This window comes from Aquarana catesbeiana, linkage group LG01 (genome assembly GCF_042186555.1).
Source record: "Aquarana catesbeiana isolate 2022-GZ linkage group LG01, ASM4218655v1, whole genome shotgun sequence".
In the NCBI taxonomy this organism is placed as follows: domain Eukaryota; kingdom Metazoa; phylum Chordata; class Amphibia; order Anura; family Ranidae; genus Aquarana; species Aquarana catesbeiana.
Window position 1 is genome coordinate 200121638 of NC_133324.1, and position 24648 is coordinate 200146285.

The 24648-nt window shown below is 48.8% G+C and overlaps 1 protein-coding gene across 1 annotated transcript in view; it reads left to right on the forward strand.

The window, feature by feature from the left end:
* Positions 1-24084, forward strand: part of LOC141103141 (uncharacterized) — a 36558-nt gene extending 12474 nt beyond the window's left edge. Inside the window, exons 3-4 of the mRNA XM_073592464.1 lie at positions 22048-22149; positions 23208-24084. Of these exons, the coding sequence (XP_073448565.1) occupies positions 22048-22149; positions 23208-24084 (979 nt within the window). The remainder of the gene's footprint in view (positions 1-22047; positions 22150-23207) is intronic.
* The last annotated feature ends 564 nt before the right edge of the window (positions 24085-24648 follow it).

Consider the following 24648-nt stretch of genomic DNA (forward strand, 5'->3'; position numbering starts at 1 on the left):
CGTCCAGGTCTGCATTTTGAGAAAATATTGTAGAATATACACTTTTCTCCACCAGTTTAATGTCACATCTTCGCTATGTGGCACTCTTTTCCGCAGACTTTCTGCTATTTCTCTGTATATTTGTTACACATCTCTGAACCATAAAGAATCCACAGAAAGGTCCCCTGAACACTCACATAACCACACAGATTATAAATATAACATCATTCCCAGTTCTGTAGGATACACCATGGATACACCACTTGTATACAGTACAGACCAGGTAATTGTCTTGTTGCTAAATAACAATTTTACTTCACATATTCCTCCACATCACAAACATTCCAGTAACATAGTCCATCTTCTACAGAAATAATACAAAACTTCTCTGGCTATGCAATAATAAATGAAATTCTGGCTGTGTGCCCCTGGTGCCCTGCCCTGTGGTTCAGTCCATATTTTTAGTGCAATAGGGTCCTTGAAAGAGAGTCCACATACTGGAACCCTCTATGGGTTCCTGCCAAAGGGTGCTGAAAGAAGGAGTAATTTTCATTACATCACAGCAGGTCCTTACTTTTCACACCCTGGACTGACCACAAGGATGCTGTTCCCATGTATTTATGTGCTTTCAAAAGGTGCAGGCACATTAACACTGAGAAGTCAGCGGACACATGTTAATCCCTGCACACTAGAAAGAGTGCGAGATACAGTAGTACAGCTTAATATAAGTGCAATGCAAATCAGCACATATAGTCGTGAATTATAACATTGCCCACACTGCGCCCCTTTCATTTATTGGATTTTAGTTCTTTCAATCATGGAGGCTCAGCATTACATGTGGGTGTTACCTAGGGTGGTCTGCATTTAAATTCAGTTTGCTTAAGAACATCTACTCCACCAGATTGACATCCATCAACACAATTTGATATTTGTCTAACTGCTCCCAATATCCTGACAACTGCTTGCATCAGGGCAAGGGGCTCTTAAGACTGCTGAGGTAGGGTTCTGTGATGTTTTCAGGAAGCTATGTACAGCACACTGCCAGCCCCTCACACTAGCCATCATCTGCCTGCATTGCATAGAGAAGCTCAGAGACCCACTGATGGCGTCACTGGGTCTAAAATAAGGTATGTGATAAAAAAGGCTTTAACCACTTTACACCGACTGCCTTCCGCCTTGAGGGAGTTCCAAAAGCCAGGATGTGGAGGCTGGCATTTGGGTCATGTGGCCACTGTGATTGGCTGCCACAGTGATCACATGATCGGAACGCTCCCGATGGCAAGTATGCCTCTGGAGCTTACCGATCCTACTATGCAGGAAGCGGGCTCTCAGCACAACAAGTTGTTTTAACAGGGCCGCATATATGTGTCCACTCGGCGTTAAGGCCCATCCCTGACCGGCCGCACATATGCTTGCGGCCAGCGTCAAGAGGTTAAACACTCCATTAGCATATTAATGGGGTCAGAAACCAAGGAAAGAAAAATATTAGCAGATTAAACTTCAGTTTAAACCTTTCACCTCTGAAGCTAAGCCATGTCCTTGAGACTTAATTGCCAAATGCCATAACAACTACTGTCCACTGATGTTCTGGCATTTGATAGTTAGATCAATGGGGTGGCACTGAATACGAGCTTCAAAAGAAGCTAATGTCCCATGCATACTCTTGTACTAGGATCCAAGGGATCATTTTGAAAAATAACACAGGTACTTGCAGGCACCACAATGCTCCTGCATTGTAGTACTGTTGTCTACTTGTAGAAATGTTTTAGGCCAGGTCAGAATTTAAAAATGACAACTATATCAAGGTCCCTAAAATCACTGCATTTTTCACTGAATTTCTCATAAAACCATAAATCATCAGATAAGCTTGTTCTACACTTTATATGTCAAAATCAGAACTGCCGGCTTTCCAGTCCAACCCTGTAGAGGAGATTTAATTCAAGTCATAAGACCTGAGCAAGGCTGAGATCACCCATAATTGTTAGTCTGTGTCTACATAACTATGCTAGAACCCATGAAAAGCAGAAGAGCAAGAGGTTGCTATATGGTATAAATTTAAAAAAAATCTTGGCTGACATTCAGCACGTATAAATTAAAGTACAAAGAACAGAAATAAAGGAGATAGTATTCAGATTTCTCTGGTGTGCTGAACAAATGCAATAGGTATAAGAAGATGTGAGCAAAAATATTTAGTAATATTAAAGATTTATTTCAGTATTGTTGATTGATGTCAGGCTATTACACACATGGGGAAACATATCATTTGTCATCAAAAGAAACAATCAAAGTGATAATTTTTATGATTACAATGTAAAAGCTGATAGACTGAGAAACCAGTATTTTGCAGAGAAGTACTCAATCACTTTACAGCTATGCCGGGAGAATACAGCAATAATATCATGTTCCACGCTTTTAGAAATTACATTATCGCTATTTTTCCTTTCAAGACAAAAAAAAAAGCATTTGAAGTTAGGTTTTAACTCTAGATATGTGATAGGTTTGCTGTAGTCCTGTTTGAGGTAATAAACATAATGCTATGAAGGCACAGGGTGGAAGAGGTAGACACGGTACTTGGTTCCTTCCCTAATGCAGCTTTTGGAGATTTCTGAGGAGTTTCGTGTTTTGACGTCACACGGTGACATCATGGGCATGCGCAATGGCGTCATTGCACAGCAGCACTGCATGGCTTATGTGGCAGGGAAATATATAATAAGGCTACATTCCCTTCATTTCACTATGCCCGTGGAAAAGCGACTGCTTTTACTACATACTTATTCTCTGGGAGATCCTTTACATAGGTTTTTGAATAGTAAATGGAGGATAGGTATTTCTAGTTTATACTGTTTGGTTACTATTTGATTTTCGTATATGACAGTGGCTATTATGTGATGAGACTATTTAGTAGCTCATGAACAGACATCAGGTAGTTATTTATTTTTATTTGTTCATCTGCTCATGAAATTGATAGATTATTATATAGCCTTGCACCTGTTTGAATTGACATCCACATAATGTACACGTGTATTGTAGTGTAGCCAACTTACAACTAAAACCGCGGCAAGAAATTAATGCCATCCCAGATTCTAAGGGTATAAATAGCCAGGACCATACACATACCTCCCAACTTTTTGAGATGGTAATGAGGGACACCTATTAGTAAAAGTATGTAGGCATAGGACACACACCCTACCATGCCCCTTAAAGGAGAATTATACAAAGAAAAAATATTTAAACCACTACCACCTTTATAATGGCTTTTGAAATCTACAAATGCAGCAATTTAGAAATCAGATGAAAGGTTTAGCACTGGGAAACACTATTTAAAAAAGATAAATGGTGCCATTTGAGGAGGAGGAAAGAGGGGCAGGGGTACTTTGTTCCAAATCAGGGACAGTCCCTCGAAATAAATATACATTTTTTTTTAATTAAAAAATTTATGAAAAAAAAAGCATGCATCTATGTCAAATAAAAGAAATATTTTTATATTTAATGAAAATGCTAAGATCAAGAACACATGACTTGATCTCAAACTAGAAAGAAAGTTCAAACTAACCTTAGAACGTGTTATTTTTACCAAAACAGTAGGTGATGCTTGGAACAGAATTCCAGCAGAGGTAGTGAGTCAGTCAACAATAAGTAACCTTTCATAGGGCCTTACAAATATCTGAAAACAATATACAGCTGATCTACATTATTGTGATGTCACAGTTTAGAAATGCCATTGATGTATCCAGGATAGCTAAACTCTTAAAACAACTTGGATCACTCTGGGCCAACTATTTCCTAGTCATATGTTGAGATGAAGAAACCGGTAACCTATTTTACCCTGCAGACTGTCAGTATTAAAATTTAAAGAATAACATTAAGGCTATCATGCATTTCGCGTGAGTACTAATTCGATTCTCCTCCTCGGAATCATTGGCTAGTAAGGTACATGCATCTGTCCTGGGTAAATTATTTATCAAGTGTTTCCTACAGAATTAACTGGGGCAATCACTTAGCATTAAAGTCTTGTTGTCATATCACATTCTCTCCAGATCCCTCATGTCTATTAACTCTCAGTGTTCTCTCTGTATCCCAGACACTTCAGTAGACTTCCAAAACAGCATTAACTAAATATTTAAACAACATACACTTTTAAGTTAAGAGCTTGGAAAAGATTTCATAGCAAAACATCCAAAGACAGCTGTTTTGAAGTTATAATTCAAATACTACTGATAACGCTAAATAATGCAAGACTGTGCAACATTTATCTTTATACATGAAACCTTAAGTTTATCTAAACTTTCCTAAGGCTAAAAATGAGAGGATAATTACAAGGTACAACGTTTTCCATAAATTCTGTAATGTTTATCATATCTCCTATGCTGATCAGTAGCTATCAGCATTCACGGTTAGGTACCAATGTCTTTTGGTGCAGAGTTACTGTATAGGAATTCAGCATTGCTGCTGAATGGTATATGTCAAGGTGAATACACAGGACAAATAATGAGTGAGCCCTAGGGCTTAATTTATTGCCACCCCTTCCCTTTAACTGGATCTTAATGCTAGGATTTGTGATGAACTTCCTGATCATTGTGATTAGCTGTCATAGTAGTCATATGATCAGGAGCCCATTCCAACAGCTCTCGATCATAAGCAGAGACTAGGAGCTGTCTTTGACAGCTTGGTCACTGTGCTCGAAGTGTTCACTGTTCGCTATCTCTGCACAGAAACCTTGGTCACAATGGATACATATGTGCAGCATGTTGTAGTGTCACGTACCTGGTTGAGGCTGGGTTGACGAGAGGGTTTCCCTTACACCTCTTGTCCTGTTTTCCCTGAGGATGGTGACAGGGTATAACAGAGCACAGAATGACACAGGTGGTTGTAGAAGATCCGGGCCAGGAGATCTGATAGCAGATGTGAAACTGAAGATACAACAGCAAGCAAGCTGGTGGCTAGCAGATGCACGATCTTGGGTACGGGGTCAAAGAGACAGGAGTCAGCAACAACAGAAGTGCAGAACCAAGAACAGAGTCACAGCCAGGCCAAGGTCAGTATCAAGCAGACAGAGAAGGTACCAGAACAGCAGGCAAAAGGCAAGGTTGGGGTCACAAGCCAGAGTCAGCAACAAGGTTCAGGAACAAGCAGAATCAACAATCCGGTTCTAGGTACAGAAATACATGGGATCAGGTCACAGGCAGAAGGAGCTGACAACCACTCAGCAATAATCCAGAGTCCTGTATGGCTTTAAATAGGCCTCTGGGCACCAAAGTCCAGCAAACATGCCCACTCACGCACATGAGCACGTGCAGCACGCTAATGCTCATGTGTATGCGCACATGCTCCTGTAGATGCATGCAGGGACCTAATACCATGCACAGTTCTGCACGTTTTTTTTCTGAGAGGTAGTTAAGGCTCACCCTTCACGCTGCCACACATATGCATAATGTGTTGGCAAGAGGTTAAGAGTTATATTAGGCAAGTGTTAGGGTCAGGGATAATAATATTATTATTATGTTACAGTTACATTTTGGGTGAGTTAACGTAGTTGTAAAGTCTAAACATTTTTTATCTTAATGCATTCCTTGCATTAAAGTGGTTGTAAAGGTTCCTTTTAAAAAAAAAAAAATAACAAACATGTCATACTTACCTCCACTGTGTGTTTTGCAGAGAGTGGCCCCGATCCTCGTCCTCTGGGGTCCCTCGGTGGCTGTCTCAGCTCCTCCCCACAACCGCTAAACCCTCTCTGGGAAGCGCTCTCCCAAGGGGGTTAGCTTGCGGGCATGCTCCCATGATACAGTGATACAGTTGGCGGCTATAGCTATATCGGCGGCGGCTATAGATATATAGCTATATCACTCGGCCCCGCCCCCCAGCGCGCCGCGTCATTGATTTGATTGACAGCAGCGGGAGCCAATGGCTGCGCTGCTATCAATCATCCAATGAAAGAGAGAAACCCGGTCAAGAAGCGAGCGCATTCACGACGCAGGACTTTCGAGGGCCCAGGTAAGTAAATGGGGGGGCTGGGGGGCCGCTAATCGACGGATGTTTTTTCACCTTAATGCATAGAATGCATTAAGGTGAAAAAACATGTACCTTTACAACCCCTTTAAGGAAAAAAATGTTTAGGTGTCAGCATCCCCCCTCACTCCCCCTTTTACTTACCCGAGCCCTCATTTGATCCAGTGCTCTTTTCTCCCCTCACTTCTGGGTCTCGCTGGCTTTGCTGGGGCACTGGGAGGCATTGCTGTGAATTAAAGCCAGTGACAAGGGAGTGGGGGGCAGGCCTGAGTCTCGCTGTCTGTGTCAATGGACGCAGCAGATAGACTCCATGGAAAACGGCTTCCCATGGGGGCACCGGACAGAGGGGAGGGGCCAGGAGTGCCGTCGGGGTACCCAGAAAGAGGTGGTTCATGGCCGCTCTGTGCGATTTCATTGCACAGAGTAGATAAGTATAGACATGGCTTGCGTTGATGGTTATCATTACTGATGCAGTTTGCTAAAGCAGGGTCCTATTTCTTTTTGACAGATACATCCCTTATTCACTTCTATCTATATGAGTGTAGCCAGAGGCAACACTCAGGTAGATAGCACCCTTTCTTTGCTGTTTCGCATTTCACCATGTCCATTCCTCTGTTATTCTGGTAGCATGGAAAGAGACAAGTCACTTTCCCTTGTGCAATAGCGTTTCACTATAAATAGCACTCTGTACATTAGTGTTAGAGACAGACCAAGTGACTAAATAGGAATAAACCATGACATTGCTCCAGGTCAGGCCTTGCTTGCCCACCACAGTCTGATACTCATACAGCTTGTCATTGGCAATCACTGTTACAGAAAAGATGGATAAAGGCCCACCGACATAGTCCAAAGTGGCTTCTTTATTGATCCATAAAGTCAAATACGCAGGAGATGGGCAGAGAATTCTAACATGTTTCACACATGTTAAAAGTCTCTGCTCATCTCCTGTGTATTTGAGGGAAACCCCACCCCTGGGCATGTGTGTAATGGGTTGGGCTAGTTTATTTTGTTATAAACCTGGGTTCAGAAGAGTGAGAGATGAGGTTGATGGGAAGGAATAGCCAACAAGACATTACTATGTACATTATAGTTTGAGTGGAGTATGCCCTGCACGGGAGGTCTTGTAAAAGCCCCCCGTTAATACAGTTCATCTAAGGGGACCTACAACTGAGGAGTATTGAAGGGCTGCTCGGAATCCCCATGTTACATGTGGATTCAGATTGTACAATTATACTTTTGCCTGGTGGGAAAGGGACAAGGCGTACTCATTTATTGGAAAGAACTGTGCACTCTGTTACGGTTACAATAAAACTTTAAAAAGGCTGATTTTGTAAACATTCCTTTATTTCTGGAGTTGAGCCTCCGGAGACATGTGAGTAACCAAGATAGTGGATTTTCTCCATAGTTCAGGTGTTTGATATTCTATTTCAATCCTGTTGCAGGAGGACAATGGGAGGGGCCCATGGCCAGCATGACTGATGCTGGCGGCGAATCAGGGCCCTGCTTACATCCAGATTATGCCGTGTGGAAAACCGCCCCTGTGAGTGTAACAATTTGGTTACTTTGGTGTTAGAAAAGTTTGTTGTGGCTGATTTATTTGTTTTGGAAAGTGAAATTTGTAATGGAAAATATCTCTTGTTGATGTAATTCATGCTACATTGCCGGTAAAAGATGTTAATCAATGTGACTGCCTGTACCAAAATTTACCTGCTATAGCTACATGGCCTCTGGTCTTTACACATCTGTATAAACTCAATATCAAACCTCTTTAACCAAAAAGACACAAAGTTTGAAAGGAAAAGTGGTTCCCAAGCAGTGCTATGTGGCATATAAATACCCCACCTCTCCTCATGCCCGCTGATAGTGGGAACAAGGAGGAAGATACACTAAGGCCACATTCACAGGCGCTTTACAGGCATTTTAGCACTAAAAATAGCGCCTATCCTGTCACTCCAGTGTGAACGCCCGAGTGCTTTCACACTGGAGTGGTGCGCTTCCAGGACGTTAGAAAAAGTCCTGCAAGCAGCATCTTTGGGGTGGTTTAGGAGCGGTGTATACACCGCTCCTCCACCGCCCCTGCCCTTTGAAATGAATGGACAGCGCTGCCGAAGCGCCTGCAAAGCGATTCAGCAGTGGCGCTCCCCGGACACTATCAACCCCTTCTTCAGCCGCTAGTGGGGGTTAAAAGGGCCCTGCCAGCTGGCGAAAATCGCCGCTAAAATGATGGTAAAGCACCGCTAAAACTAGTAGCACTTTACTGCCGACGCTCTTACCGCCCAGGGCCGGACTGGCCTATCGGGATACCGGGAAATCTCCCGGTAGGCCGTCTGCACTCAGTGCCCTTGGGCCACTTTTGGCTCGGAGCTGCTTGCCTGGCTGTCAGTAAAATAAAGAGCAGCGGCGGTCCGCGCCGGAGCCACCGCACTTTCCAATGCAATGCCTTCTCTTCTGACCCAGCACCGCCCATTGAACTGCAGGCTGCGCCTGCGGAGTGATGTGCCTAAGGGGAGGAGCAGGAGAACGTCAGGATGCCATGGTGCTGCTTTATTTCTCCTCCATCTGGCCCGTGCGGCGCCAGCACCGCCCACTAGTCTCTGTCTGCATGCAGACTCACGAGTGAGGGCATAGGAGAAGTGAACGGCTGTGGAGAAGAAGAATTAAGGTGCTTCCTGCAATCTGTATATTCTCTCTCTCTCTCACCATTGCACGGTGCACCCCCCTCTCTCTCTCTCACACCAAGCCCTCTCTCTCTCTTTTTTCTCTCACCATTGCACCCCCTCTCTCTCTCTCTGCAGCCCCTCTCTCTCTCTCTGCAGCCCCTCTCTCTCTCTCTCTCTCTGCAGCCCCTCTCTCTCTCTCTCTGCAGCCCCCCTCTCTCTCACCATTGCAGCCTCTCTCTCTCTCTCTGCAGCCTCTCTCTCTCTCTCTGCAGCCTCTCTCTCTCTCTCTGCAGCCCCTCTCTCTCTCTCTCTGCAGCCCCCCTCTCTCTCACCATTGCAGCCTCTCTCTCTCTCTCTGCAGCCTCTCTCTCTCTCTCTGCAGCCTCTCTCTCTCTCTCTGCAGCCCCTCTCTCTCTCTCTGCAGTCCCTCTCTCTCTCTCTCTGCAGTCCCTCTCTCTCTCACCATTGCAGCCTCTCTCTCTCTCTCTGCAGCCCCTCTCTCTCTCTCTGCAGTCCCTCTCTCTCTCTCTGCAGTCCCTCTCTCTCTCTGCAGCCCCCCTCTCTTTCACCATTGCAGCTTCCCTCTCTCTCTCTGCAGCCCCTCTCTCTCTCTCTCTCTGCAGCCCCCCTCTCTTTCACCATTGCAGCTTCCCTCTCTCTCTCTGCAGCCCCTCTCTCTCTCTCTCTGCAGCCCCTCTCTCTCTCACCATTGCAGCAGTGGCGTCACTATGGGGGTGCGCAAGAGGGGTGACACCAGGACTTTTTTCAGCTGGAACGTTGTGGAAGAGAGTTCCGCCATCTAAGTTGCTGCCCTGTGCTTTCCGCTCAGTATTGTCACTTCTGAACACGGAAGCCAGGCTTCTGTATTTAGAAGTGACACAGCGCTCCTGTCCGGCCGGATTCTCGGCACCTATCCACACTCCCGCAGCAAGCATCGCTCGCCGCTGCCTGTCACACTAGAGCCGGGGAGGGGAAGCTTTTGCTAGGTGGCTCCTCCCCAGCTCTGACGTGTCTTTGAGGTCATGAGAGGAGCCTGTGAGGAGAGACATCTCTCTGGATTGAGCCGCGCTGTATCTGAGGTCTGTGTTCACAGGAAGGGAAAGTTTAATATGTGCTAATTGTACAGGAAGGGGGATGGGTGTCTGTGCTGGGAGGGGGAAGACAGTTCTGTCCAGGATGGTGATTTAGTGGTGGAACTCTGCACCCTGTACCTACCTGCACCCTGTACCTACCTGCACCCTGTACCTGCACCATGTACCTACCTGCACCCTGTACCTACCTGCACCCTGTACCTGCACCATGTACCTACCTGCACCCTGTACCTGCACCATGTACCTACCTGCACCATGTACTTGCACCCTGTACCTACTTGCACCCTGTACCTACCTGCACCCTGTACCTACCTGCACCCTGTACCTGCACCCTGTACCTACCTGCACCATGTACCTGCACCATGTACCTACCTGCACCCTGTACCTGCACCATGTACCTACCTGCACCATGTACCTACCTGCACCATGTACCTACCTGCACCCTGTACCTGCACCATGTACCTACCTGCACCATGTACCTGCACCCTGTACCTACCTGCACCCTGTACCTGCACCATGTACCTACCTGCACCCTGTACCTACCTGCACCCTGTACCTACTTGCACCCTGTACCTACCTGCACCCTGTACCTGCACCATGTACCTACCTGCACCATGTACCTACCTGCACCCTGTACCTGTACCAAGTACCTACCTGCACCCTGTACCTGCACCATGTACCTACCTGCACCATGTACCTACCTGCACCCTGTACCTGCACCATGTACCTACCTGCACCCTGTACCTGCACCATGTACCTACCTGCACCCTGTACCTACCTGCACCCTGTACCTACCTGCACCCTGTACCTGCACCCTGTACCTGCACCCTGTACCTGCACCATGTACCTACCTGCACCCTGTACCTACCTGCACCCTGTACCTACCTGCACCCTGTACCTGCACCCTGTACCTGCACCCTGTACCTGCACCATGTACCTACCTGCACCCTGTACCTACCTGCACCCTGTACCTACCTGCACCCTGTACCTGCACCATGTACCTACCTGCACCCTGTACCTGCACCCTGTACCTGCACCCTGTACCTGCACCATGTACCTACCTGCACCCTGTACCTACCTGCACCCTGTACCTACCTGCACCCTGTACCTGCACCATGTACCTACCTGCACCCTGTACCTACCTGCACCCTGTACCTGCACCATGTACCTACCTGCACCCTGTACCTGCACCATGTACCTGCACCATGTACCTACCTGCACCCTGTACCTACCTGCACCATGTACCTACCTGCACCCTGTACCTACCTGCACCCTGTACCTACCTGCACCCTGTACCTGCACCATGTACCTACCTGCACCATGTACCTGCACCCTGTACCTACCTGCACCCTGTACCTGCACCCTGTACCTACCTGCACCCTGTACCTGCACCATGTACCTACCTGCACCCTGTACCTGCACCATGTACCTACATGTACCTACCTGCACCCTGTACCTACCTGCACCCTGTACCTACCTGCACCCTGTACCTGCACCATGTACCTACCTGCACCCTGTACCTACCTGCACCCTGTACCTACCTGCACCATGTACCTACCTGCACCATGTACCTGCACCATGTACCTACCTGCACCCTGTACCTACCTGCACCCTGTACCTGCACCATGTACCTACCTGCACCCTGTACCTACCTGCACCCTGTACCTGCACCATGTACCTGCACCATGTACCTACCTGCACCCTGTACCTACCTGCACCCTGTACCTACCTGCACCCTGTACCTGCACCATGTACCTACCTGCACCCTGTACCTACCTGCACCCTGTACCTGCACCATGTACCTACCTGCACCATGTACCTGCACCATGTACCTACCTGCACCCTGTACCTGCACCATGTACCTACCTGCACCATGTACCTTCCTGCACCCTGTACCTACCTGCACCCTGTACCTACCTGCACCCTGTACCTACCTGCACCCTGTACCTGCACCATGTACCTACCTGCACCATGTACCTACCTGCACCCTGTACCTGCACCATGTACCTACCTGCACCCTGTACCTGCACCATGTACCTACCTGCACCCTGTACCTGCACCATGTACCTGCACCATGTACCTACCTGCACCCTGTACCTACCTGCACCCTGTACCTACCTGCACCCTGTACCTGCACCATGTACCTACCTGCACCCTGTACATGCACCCTGTACCTACCTGCACCCTGTACATGCACCATGTACCTACCTGCACCCTGTACCTGCACCATGTACCTACCTGCACCCTATACCTACCTGCACCCTGTACCTGCACCATGTACCTACCTGCACCCCGTACCTACCTGCACCCCGTACCTACCTGCACCCTGTACCTGCACCATGTACCTACCTGCACCATGTACCTACCTGCACCATGTACCTGCACCCTGTACCTACCTGCACCCTGTGCCTGCACCATGTACCTACCTGCACCCCGTACCTACCTGCACCCTGTACCTGCACCATGTACCTACCTGCACCCTGTACCTGCACCCTGTACCTACCTGCACCCTGTACCATGTACCTACCTGCACCCTGTACCTACCTCTAACTCTGCACCCACCTGAACTCTGCACCCTGCACCCACCTAAACTCTGCACCCACCTGCACTCTGCATCCTTCACCCACCTGAACTCTGCACCCACCTGCACTCTGCACCCACCTGCACCCACCTGAACTCTGCACCCACCTGAACTCTGCACCCACCTGCACCATGCACCCACCTGCACCATGCACTCTGCACCCACCTGAATTCCTCACCCACCTGAACTCTGCACCCTGCACCCACCTAAACTCTGCACCCACCTGAATTCCTCACCCACCTGAACTCTGCACCCTGCACACACCCTGCACCCACCTGAACTCTGCACCCGCCTGCACCCTGCACCCACCTGAACTCTGCACCTACCTGAACTCTGCATTTTGCACCCACCTGCACTCTGCACTCTACACCCTGCACCCTGCACCCACCTGAACCCTGCACCCACCTGAACTCTGCACCCACCTGAACTCTGCACCCACCTGAACTCTGCACCCACCTGAACTCTGCACCCACCTGAACTCTGCACTCACCTGAACTCTGCACTCACCTGAACTCTGCACTCTGCACCCACCTGAACTCTGCACTCTGCACCCACCTGCACTCTGCACCCTGCACCCACCTGAATTCTGCACTCTGCACCCACCTGCACTCTGCACCCTGCACCCTGCACCCACCTGCACTCTGCACCCTGCACCCACCTGAACTCTGCACTCTGCACCCACCTGAACTCTGCACCCACCTGAACTCAGCACCCTGCACCCACCTGAACTCTGACCTCTGACTCTGTATGTACCACCCTCATAGTATTTAATGACCCTTAAGGACCCTCCCACTCCCAGCTGCCGTGGCACGGTCAACCCCCCACCCCCCTACTTGGGGAAAGGTGTGGAGCGTGGTTGAGTTCCTGCACCTTTTCTCTTTGATGAATGCTCTGGGTGACACTATCAATTAGCACTGCGGCAGGCTGGGGGGGCGTAAGAGGCACATAATGCGCTAGCCTGCTCAGTGCAATACTGCCTGTTATGCTGGGGGGGGGGGTGACACCATGTTTTACTGCACCGGGTGACACCAACCCTAGTGACGCCACTGCATTGGAGCCTCTCTCTCTCTCTCTCTCTGCAGCCCCTCTCTCTCTCACCATTGCAGCCCCCCTCTCTCTCTCTGCAGCCCCTCTCTCACCATTGCAGCCCGTCTCTCTCTCTCTCTACAGCCCCTCTCTCTCTCTCTGCAGCCCCTCTCTCTCTCTGCAGCCCCTCTCTCTCTCACCATTGCAGCCCCTCTCTCTCTCTCTCTGCAGCCCCTCTCTCACCATTGCAGCCCCTCTCTCTCTCACCATTGCAGCCCCTCTCTCTCTCTCTCTGCAGCCCCTCTCTCTCTCACCATTGCAGCCCCTCTCTCTCTCACCATTGCAGCCCCTCTCTCTCTCTCTGCAGCCCCTCTCTCACCATTGCAGCCCTTCTCTCTCTCTACAGACCCTCTCTCTCTTTGCAGCCCCTCTCTCTCTCTCTCTCTGCAGCCCCTCTCTATCTTACCATTGCAGTCCCTCTCTCTCTCTCTACAGCCCCTCTCTCTCTCTACCTACCTGCACCCTGTACCTACCTGCACCCTGTACCTGCACCATGTACCTACCTGCACCCCGTACCTACCTGCACCCCGTACCTACCTGCACCCCGTACCTACCTGCACCCTGTACCTGCACCATGTACCTACCTGCACCATGTACCTACCTGCACCATGTACCTGCACCCTGTACCTACCTGCACCCTGTGCCTGCACCATGTACCTACCTGCACCCCGTACCTACCTGCACCCTGTACCTACCTGCACCCTGTACCTGCACCATGTACCTACCTGCACCCTGTACCTGCACCCTGTACCTACCTGCACCCTGTACCATGTACCTACCTGCACCCTGTACCTACCTCTAACTCTGCACCCACCTGAACTCTGCACCCTGCACCCACCTAAACTCTGCACCCACCTGCACTCTGCATCCTTCACCCACCTGAACTCTGCACCCACCTGCACTCTGCACCCACCTGCACCCACCTGAACTCTGCACCCACCTGAACTCTGCACCCACCTGCACCATGCACCCACCTGCACCATGCACTCTGCACCCACCTGAATTCCTCACCCACCTGAACTCTGCACCCTGCACCCACCTAAACTCTGCACCCACCTGAATTCCTCACCCACCTGAATTCCTCACCCACCTGAACTCTGCACCCTGCACACACCCTGCACCCACCTGAACTCTGCACCCGCCTGCACCCTGCACCCACCTGAACTCTGCACCTACCTGAACTCTGCATTTTGCACCCACCTGCACCCTGCACCCACCTGAACCCTGCACCCACCTGAACCCTGCACCCACCTGAACTCTGCACCCACCTGAACTCTGCACCCACCTGAACTCTGCACCCACCTGAACTCTGCACCCACCTGAACTCTGCACTCACCTGAACTCTGCACTCTGCACCCACCTGCACTCTGCACCCTGCACCCACCTGAACTCTGCACTCTGCACCCACCTGCACTCTGCACCCTGCACCCACCTGAACTCTACACTCTGCACCCACCTGAACTCTGCACCCACCTGAACTCAGCACCCTGCACCCACCTGAACTCTGACCTCTGACTCTGTATGTACCACCCTCATAGTATTTAATGACCCTTAAGGACCCTCCCACTCCCAGCTGCCGTGGCACGGTCAACCCCCCACCCCCCTACTTGGGGAAAGGTGTGGAGCGTGGTTGAGTTCCTGCACCTTTTCTCTTTGATGAATGCTCTGGGTGACACTATCAATTAGCACTGCGGCAGGCTGGGGGGGCGTAAGAGGCACATAATGCGCTAGCCTGCTCAGTGCAATACTGCCTGTTATGCTGGGGGGGGGGTGACACCATGTTTTACTGCACCGGGTGACACCAACCCTAGTGACGCCACTGCATTGGAGCCTCTCTCTCTCTCTCTCTCTGCAGCCCCTCTCTCTCTCACCATTGCAGCCCCCCTCTCTCTCTCTGCAGCCCCTCTCTCACCATTGCAGCCCCTCTCTCTCTCTCTCTACAGCCCCTCTCTCTCTCTCTACAGCCCCTCTCTCTCTCTCTGCAGCCCCTCTCTCTCTCACCATTGCAGCCCCTCTCTCTCTCTCTCTGCAGCCCCTCTCTCTCTCACCATTGCAGCCCCTCTCTCTCTCACCATTGCAGCCCCTCTCTCTCTCTCTGCAGCCCCTCTCTCACCATTGCAGCCCTTCTCTCTCTACAGACCCTCTCTCTCTCTGCAGCCCCTCTCTCTCTCTCTCTCTGCAGCCCCTCTCTATCTTACCATTGCAGTCCCTCTCTCTCTCTCTACAGCCCCTCTCTCTCTCTCTGCAGCCCCTCTCTCTCTCTCTGCAGCCCCTCTCTCTCACCATTGCAGCCTCTCTCTCACCATTGCAGCCCCTCTCTCTCTCTCTGCAGCCCCTCTCTCTCTCACCATTGCAGCCCCCCTCTCTCTCTGCAGCCCCTCTCTCGCCATTGTAGCTCCTCTCTCTCTCTCCCCATTTCAGCCCTCTCTCACCATTGCAGCCCCCCTCTCTCTCTCTGCAGCCCCTCTCTCTCTCACCATTGCAGCCCCTCTCTCTCTCTACAGCCCCCCTCTCTCTCTCTGCAGCCTCTCTCTCTCTCAACAGCCCCCCTCTCTCTCTCTCTGCAGCCCCTCTCTCTCTCACCATTGCAGCCTCTCTCTCTGCAGTCTCTCTCTCTCTCTCTCTCTCTCTCTCTCTCTCTCTCTCTCTCCATTGCAGCCCCTCTCTCTCTCTCACCATTGCAGCCTCTCTCTCTCTGCAGCCCCTCTCTCTTTCTTTCACCATTGCAGCCCCTCTCTCTCTCTCTCTCTCTCTCTCTCTCTCTCTCTCTCTCTCTCTCTGCAGCCCCTCTCTCTCTCTCACTGCAGCCCCTCTCTCTCTGCAGTCCCTCTCTCTCTCACCATTGCAGCCCCTTTCTCTCTCTCTCTCTCTGCAGACCCTCTCTCTCTCTCTCTCACCATTGCAGCCCCTCTCTCTCTCTCTCTGCAGCCCCTCTCTCTCTCTCTCTGCAGCCCCTCTCTCTCGCCATTGCAGCCCCCCTCTCTCTCGCCATTGCAGCCCCCTCTCTCTCGCCATTGCAGCCCCCCTCTCTCTCGCCATTGCAGCCCCTCGCTCTCTCGTCATTGCAGCCCCCCTCTCTCTCTCTGCAGCCCCTCTCTCTCTCACCATTGCAGCCCCCCTCTCTCTCGCCATTGCAGCCCCACTCTCTCTCGCCATTGCAGCCCCTCTCTCTCTCGCCATTGCAGCCCCCCCCTCTCTCTCTGCAGCCCCTCTCTCTCTCTCTCTCACCATTGCAGCCCCCCTCTCTCTCTCACTATTGCAGCCCCTCTCTCACCATTGCAACCCCTCTCTCTCACCATTGCAGCCCCTCTCTCTCTCTCTCGCCAGTGCAGCTCCTCTCTCACCATTGCACCCTCTCTCTCACCATTACACCCCCTCTCTCACTATTGCAGCCCCTCTCTCTCTCTCACCATTGCAGCCCTTCTCTCTCTCTCACCATTGCAGCCCCTCTCTCTCTCGCCATTGCAGCCCCTCTCTCTCTCACCATTGCAGCCCCTCTCTCTCTCGCTATTGCAGCCCCTCTCTCTCTCACTATTGCAGCCCCTCTCTCTCTCACTATTGCAGCCCCTCTCTCTCTCGCCATTGCAGCCCCTCATTCTCACCATTATTGCACCCCCTCTATCTCTCTCTCATGGATGTCTTTAGAAAAAAAATAACTTATGTATTATAATAATATAAATCATAATAAAAAGTGAACTAATTTATTATAAAAATAAATTAACATTTTTTGCAGGTAAAAAAAAATGCATTTATTATTCTTTTTGCCTGCAGAGCATGCATCTCTCTCTCTCTCTCTCTCTCTTTCTCTCTCTCTCTCTGCAATTATGGGCACAGTCAGGCTGCGATTAAGGGCACAGTGGTAGACTGCATTTGATGGGCACTGGTAAGACTGTATTGATTTCTTGTATCAGGTCTGGAATCTCTGAGCATCTCTTGTATCATATCATGTCTGTAGTCTCTGAGCATCTCTTGTATCATATCATGTCTGCAGTCTCTGAGGGAGTTTGGAGAGGAGTCAAGAGTGGGAGTGTCGCTGAGATGGGGGTCATGGGAGAAGTCAGACGTGTGTGGACTGTGGAAAGGCGACTCTAGGAAAACCAAAGCCACCAAACAGGGGTCGATCGACGGATCCCTGCATGATGAACCCAAGAGGAGGTCAGTGACAACGCCGCCAGGCCAGTCTAGGGGGGAGGGTCATTGATGTATGATGTAAGGGGGGAGTGAATACAATAATGTAAAGGGACACTGATATAAAGGTTTCCTCCTTATATCAGTAACCCCCTCCCCCTTGCCTTAGGCTGCTTTCACACAGAGGCGTTGGGGGCGTCTGCCACAAAGCGCCACTATTTTTAGTGGCACTTTACCGTCTTCTTTGCGGCGCTTTTTGGCCGCTAGTGGGGCACTTTTAATCCCTGCTAGCGGCCAAAAAAAGGTTCAAATCGCCTGCAAAGCAGTTCAGCGGCACGGCCCATTGATTTCAATGGGCAGGGGCGCTTTAGGAGCGGTGTATACAGCGCTGCAAAGATGCGGCTTGCAGGACTTTTACCGTCCTGCCAGCGCACAGCTCCAGTGTGAAAGCACTCGGGCTTTCACACTGAAGTGAGAGGAGAGGCTCTTTATATTCGCTATGCAAGCGCTATTTTTAGCGCTATAGCGCCTGTAAAGCGCCTCAGTGTGAAAGGAACCTAATGCCGCGTACACACGAGCGAAATGTCCGACAGAAAAAGTCAGACGGAAGCTTTTCCTCGTATATTCCGATCATGTGTAGGCCTCATCGGACTTTTTTTTTCGAAAATTCTGACGGACCTAGAAATAGAACGTGTTCTAAATATTTCCGATGGAACCAATTCCTATAGAAAAAAACGATCGTCTGTATGCTGTTCCGACGGACCAAAAACGACGCATGCTCTGAAGCAAGTATGAGACAGAAGCTATTGGCTACTGGCTATTGAACTTCCTTTTTCTAGTCCCGTCGTATGTGTTGTATGTCACCGCGTTCTGGACGTTGAACCTTGGTGTGATCGTATGTACGCAAGACGGTTTCAGCGGAATTCTGTCGGAACTCCGCCAGAAAAACCTTCAGAGTTTATTCCGATGGGAAAACTGGTCGTGTGTACATGGCATAAGTGTATTCTTTCTGCAGAAGGTGGTCTCTGGTCACCAGTCCCTTTATTTATATATATATATATATATATATATATATATATATATATATATATATATATATATATATATATATATATATAAAGCCCTATGTGCTTTCATATCTGTCTTCTCTATATATAATACACTCTTCAAATTTGCATGGTTTTCCCTTTCATGAACAAGGAAATAATGACGTTGTGCTGTTGGGCTATTATTATAATGCAATGGGGCTGGGATGACCTTTTTTTTCCAGGGCTGGTTTTTATTCCCAGTCCGGCCCTGTCACCGCCCCAATGTGAAAGTAATCTAAAGGTTACGTGACTTCCCATTTAATGGGGATTTTTAATTAACATAAAGCACATTTTATTATTATAACTTTCTTACAGCACTGTAAGAGGCAGGGGTTGCTGTCATTGAAGTTTTTAGCTTCCTAAAATAGGGCCCTAAAGCGGACCTTCAGTCTTTTTTTTCAACTTTTCATCTATAAAATCTTCTGCCCTTGTTGTTTTAACTTTGGATAGTAAAACATTTTTTTCTGCCAGTAAATACCTTATACAGCCCACTTAGGCCCCTTTCACACTGAGGCGTTGCAAAACCGCGGTAAAAACAATGAGCGTTATTACCGCGTTTTTACCGCGTTAGCGTTAAAAATAGCGCTAACGCCCATGCGTTTTTGTAGCGTTTTTGTAGCGTTCGCGTCAGCAAACAACCCGTCCCCCTTACATCACATCCTGTGCACTTCCTGTGTTTTCGTCAGAGAAGAAATAGTGAGAAGATGGAGTTCCATGAGCTGCTGTTGTTATTTGTGCTATATGTTTGGGAACATATTCTCCAACAACAGAGACCACGTCGCTTTTGGGTTCATCCCATCACCCAAATGCACTCTGAGAGAGGACAATTTGTGCTGCTCTATCGTGACCTGAGAGAGCACCCTGATAAATTCCGAAACTACACTCGGATGAGCATTGCAATGTAAGTATATCCTAGTTCACCCCTCCAAGTCCCAAACCCCCAATCCTAACCTTAACCCCACCCCACCTAGTCCCAAACCCCCAATCCTAACCTTAATCCCACCCCACCTATTCCCAAACCCCCAATCCTAACCATAATCCCACCCCTCCTAGTCCCAAACCCCCAACCATAACCCTAATCCCACCCCTCCTAGTCCCTAGCCCCCAATCCTAACCCTAATCCCACCTCTCCTAGTCCCTAACCCCCAATCCTAACTTTAATCCCACCCCTCCTAGTCCCAAACCCCCAACCCTAACCTTAATCCCACCCCACCTAGTCCCCAACCCCCCAACCCTAACCTTAATCCAACCCCCACACTCGGATGAGCATTGCAATGTAAGTATATCCTAGTTCACCCCTCCAAGTCCCAAACCCCCAATCCTAACCTTAACCCCACCCCACCTAGTCCCAAACCCCCAATCCTAATCTTAATCCCACCCCACCTAGTCCCAAACCCCCAATCCTAACCATAATCCCACCCCTCCTAGTCCCAAACCCCCAACCATAACCCTAATCCCACCCCTCCTAGTCCCTAGCCCCCAATCCTAACCCTAATCCCACCCCTCCTAGTCCCTAACCCCCAATCCTAACTTTAATCCCACCCCTCCTAGTCCCAAACCCCCAACCCTAACCTTAATCCCACCCCACCTAGTCCCCAACCCCCCAACCCTAACCTTAATCCAACCCCACCTAGTCCCAAACCCCACACCATAACCTTAATCCCACCCCACCTAGTCCCAAACCCCCAATCCTAACCTTAATCCCACGCCTCCTAGTCCCAAACCCCCAACCATAACCATATTGCCACCCCTCCAAGTCCCTAACCCCCAATCCTAACCATAATCCCACCCCTCCTAGTCCCTAACCCCCAATCCTAACCCTAATCCCACCCCTCCTAGTCCCTAACCCCCAATCCTAACCATAATCCCACCCCTCCTAGTCCCTAACCCCCAACCCTAACCTTAATCCCACCCCACCTAGTCCCCAAACCACCAACCCTAACCTTAATCCAACCCCACCTAGTCCCAAACCCCCAACCATAACCTTAATCCCACCCCACCTAGTCCCAAACCCCCAATCCTAACCTTAATCCCACCCCACCTAGTCCCAAACCCCCAATCCTAACCTTAATCCCACCCCTCCGAGTCCCAAACCCCCAACCATAACCATAATGCCACCCCTCCTAGTCCCTAACCCCCAATCCTAACCTTAATCCCACCCCACCTAGTCCCTAACCCCCAATCCTAACCTCAATCCCACCCCTCCTAGTCCCTAACCCCCAATCCTAACCATAATCCCACCCCACCTAGTCCCAAACCCCCAATCCTAACCTTAATCCCACCCCTCCTAGTCCCAAACCCCCAACCATAACCATAATGCCACCCCTCCTAGTCCCTAACCCCCAATCCTAACCTTAATCCCACCCCACCTAGTCCCTAACCCCCAATCCTAACCTTAATCCCACCCCTCCTAGTCCCTAACCCCCAATCCTAACCATAATCCCACCCCTCCTAGTCCCAAACCCCCAACCATAACCATAATGCCACCCCTCCTAGTCCCTAACCCCAATCCTAACCTTAATCCCACCCCACCTAGTCCCTAACCCCCTTTCCTAACCTTAATCCCACCCCTCCTAGTCCCTAACCCCCAATCCTAACCTTAATCCCACCCTTCCTAGTCCCAAACCCCCAACCATAACCTTAATCCCACCCCACCTAGTCCCAAACCCCCAATCCTAACCTTAATCTCACCCCACCTAGTCCCAAACCCCCAATCCTAACCTTAATCCCACCCCTCCTAGTCCCAAACCCCCAACCATAACCATAATGCCACCCCTCCTAGTCCCTAACCCCCAATCCTAACCTTAATCCCACCCCACCTAGGCCCTAACCCCCAATCCTAATCTTAATCCCACCCCTCCTAGTCCCTAACCCCCAATCCTAACCTTAATCCCACCCCACCTAGGCCCTAACCCCCAATCCTAACCTTAATCCCACCCCACCTAGGCCCTAACCCCCAATCCTAATCTTAATCCCACCCCTCCTAGTCCCAAACCCCCAATCCTAACCTTAATCCCACCCCTCCTAGTCCCTAACCCCCAATCCTAACCATAATCCCGCCCCTCCTAGTCCCTAACCCCCAATCCTAACCCTAATCCCACCCCTTCTAGTCCCTAACCCCCAATCCTAACCATAATCCCACCCCTCCTAGTTCCTAAACCCCAATCCTAAGCCTAATCCCACCCCTCCTAGTCCCAAACCCCCAACCATAACCTTAATCCCACCCCTCCTAGTCCCTAACCCCCAATCTCAACCCTAATCCTACCCCTCCTGGTCCCTAACCACCAATCCTAACCCTAATCCCTCCCCTCCTAGTCCCGAATCCCCTAGCCTTAATCCCACCCTTCCAATGTCCCAAACTCCAAATAACAATGTCACAAACTCCTACTAGCTGTGATTTATAGCAACAAATTTTATTCTTTCCATAGATTTGACTATCTTCTTGATTTGCTGACACCTGTGTTGTTGAGACGGGATACTAATTGCAGAGTTGCAATATCACCATGCGAACACTTACTTATAACGCTGAGGTAAGCAATGTTATGATTCAATGCATTTACTCTTAAACCATAAAAAAAACTACAATTTTTTATCTGAAAAAACGAACATTTATTTGTATAAATTGCACAACAGATGCATAAAAAATAATACTTTAATAATATTTTCAAGAATATAATTAGAGATCCTGATAAAATGAGGGGTGAGGGTGCGAATCCTCTCTAGCGGTGTTAGGAGGAGTAGGAGGAGGGGGAGGAGGAGGAGGAGGAGCTTGAATTGGGGGATAATAATTAGGGGGCATGTCGTATTGACCTGCATGGAATCTTTTATTAAATTGGGGGGTCATGGACATGTTTGGCCCACATGGAGCATTGTAAGATGGGGCACGATATGATGAATCTTCCCACGGATTGCCATAATGAAGATATTGTTGTGGGTTTGGGTTTTCTGAGGTTTGGGTATTTGATTTTTGTTGAAAAGATTTTATAACTTTCATGAGCTCAATGCGAAGATCACATTGGTATTCCTGTTTCACCAGTGCAATCTGAGGAATTAAACTTTTCGTAAAAGCTGAGATTTCATTGTTTTCCGTTTTTTTCTGTCAATAAGGTTTCTGACCACATCGATAAATTCCTGTGTTTGCTGGGGTTTTTTAGGTTTTGATCTTGACGTTGATTTTTGTGGTGGCTCCAGTGTTGTTTCTCTGATATCCTCCTCATCATTTTCCTCTTCTGTAATGTGTGGTTCTATGGTTGTGTTTTCCGGAGTAAGCTCCTCTGCCTCACTCTCACTGTTAATATTGCTTTCTGTTCTGATTAAATTACATGATTAGACAGTGCTACGTGATTATTACTATTATTTCTATACAATGCCTTTATGAAATATGTTACTACTTACTGTCTGTCCTGCATCACTGGTTTTAAGAATTCTAATTCATAGTAGTGACAGTACATTCTCCCATGTTTCCCGCTGGATCCACTTCTGATCTGTTGTTGACTGGTTAATTCTCTTTTAAAGTTGTCCCTCAATGTTTTCCATCGCTGCTTGATCATTTTTACTGAAAGATAAATTAAATTTTTATATTTTACAGATATCTTGCAACCGGAAACACATATTCATCGCTGCAATATGAATTTCGCGTTGGGATATCAACCATAAGCGAAATTGTGAAGCAAACGTGTGATGCAATCTGGGATCTGCGAAGTACAGTCATGCCAATTCCAAACAAGGCTAAATGGGAAGATGTTGCACAGCGATTTTTGAACAAGACCAATTTTCCAAACTGTTTAGGAGCTATTGATGGAAAGCATATTAGGCTAATAAAACCATGTCATAGTGGAAGCCAGTACTACAATTATAAAAAGTATTTTTCTGTTGTTTTAATGGCAGTTGTCGATGCTGACTATAAATTTATTTATGTTGATATTGGATCATTTGGCAGCAATGCAGACTCCGCTGTTTTCCAGCATAGTAAATTCGGAAAACGTCTTGCCTGTAATGAATTTGATTTACCAGATAACCGACCACTGCCTGGAACAGAGGGACCCGAAATGCCATTTGTGTTTGTAGCCGATGATGCTTTCGCTATTCACGAACATCTCATGAAACCTTATTCGCTGAGAAATCTGGACACACGAAAGAGGATCTTCAATTACAGGCTGTGTCGGGCACGTAGACTTGTAGAATGCGCTTTCGGTATACTGGCGAATAAGTGGCAAATATTTCTTAAACCAATAAACCTTAATGTTGAAAATGCATGTAAGGTTATTAAGGCTGCGTGTATACTACATAATGTGGTGAGAGAGAGAGATGGAGTAAATTTTGAGGATACTCTGTCACACAATATTGAACCTGCCGATTTTCTGCATGTACGTGGACCAATAGTGGGATTCACAATTAGAGAGGCTTTTGCTGACTGTTTTATGAGTCCGGCTGGTGCACTGAGTTGGCAAGAAAACATGATCTAAACCTTCAATGTATTCCGACTAAATACTTCGATGTATGTTTATTAAGCCATGTATCTATTTGCTTCTGTTACATATTATAACAAATTAAATTGTTAATATGTTTCGTGAGTCAATAATAAAATTACTACATTATATAATAAAGTTACGTGCCATATTTCATAACGAGATTAAAGTCACTTGTATGATGATGGGATTAGGTAGGTGATTGGGACTAGGAGGGGTGGGATTAGGGTTAGGATTGAGGGTTAGGGACTAGGAGGGGTGGGATTAAGGTTATGGTTGGGGGTTAGGGTCTAGGAGGGGTGGGATTAGGGTTAGGATTGGGGGTTAGGGACTAGGAGGGGTGGGATTATGGTTAGGATTGGGGGTTAGGGACTAGGAGGGGTGGGATTAAGGTTATAGTTGGGGGTTAGGGACTAGGAGGGGTGGGATTAAGGTTATGGTTGGGGGTTTGGGACTAGGAGGGGTGGGATTAGGGTTAGGATTAGGGGTTAGGGGCTAGGAGGGGTGGGATTAGGGTTAGGATTGGGGGTTAGGGACTAGGAGGGGTGGGATTAGGGTTAG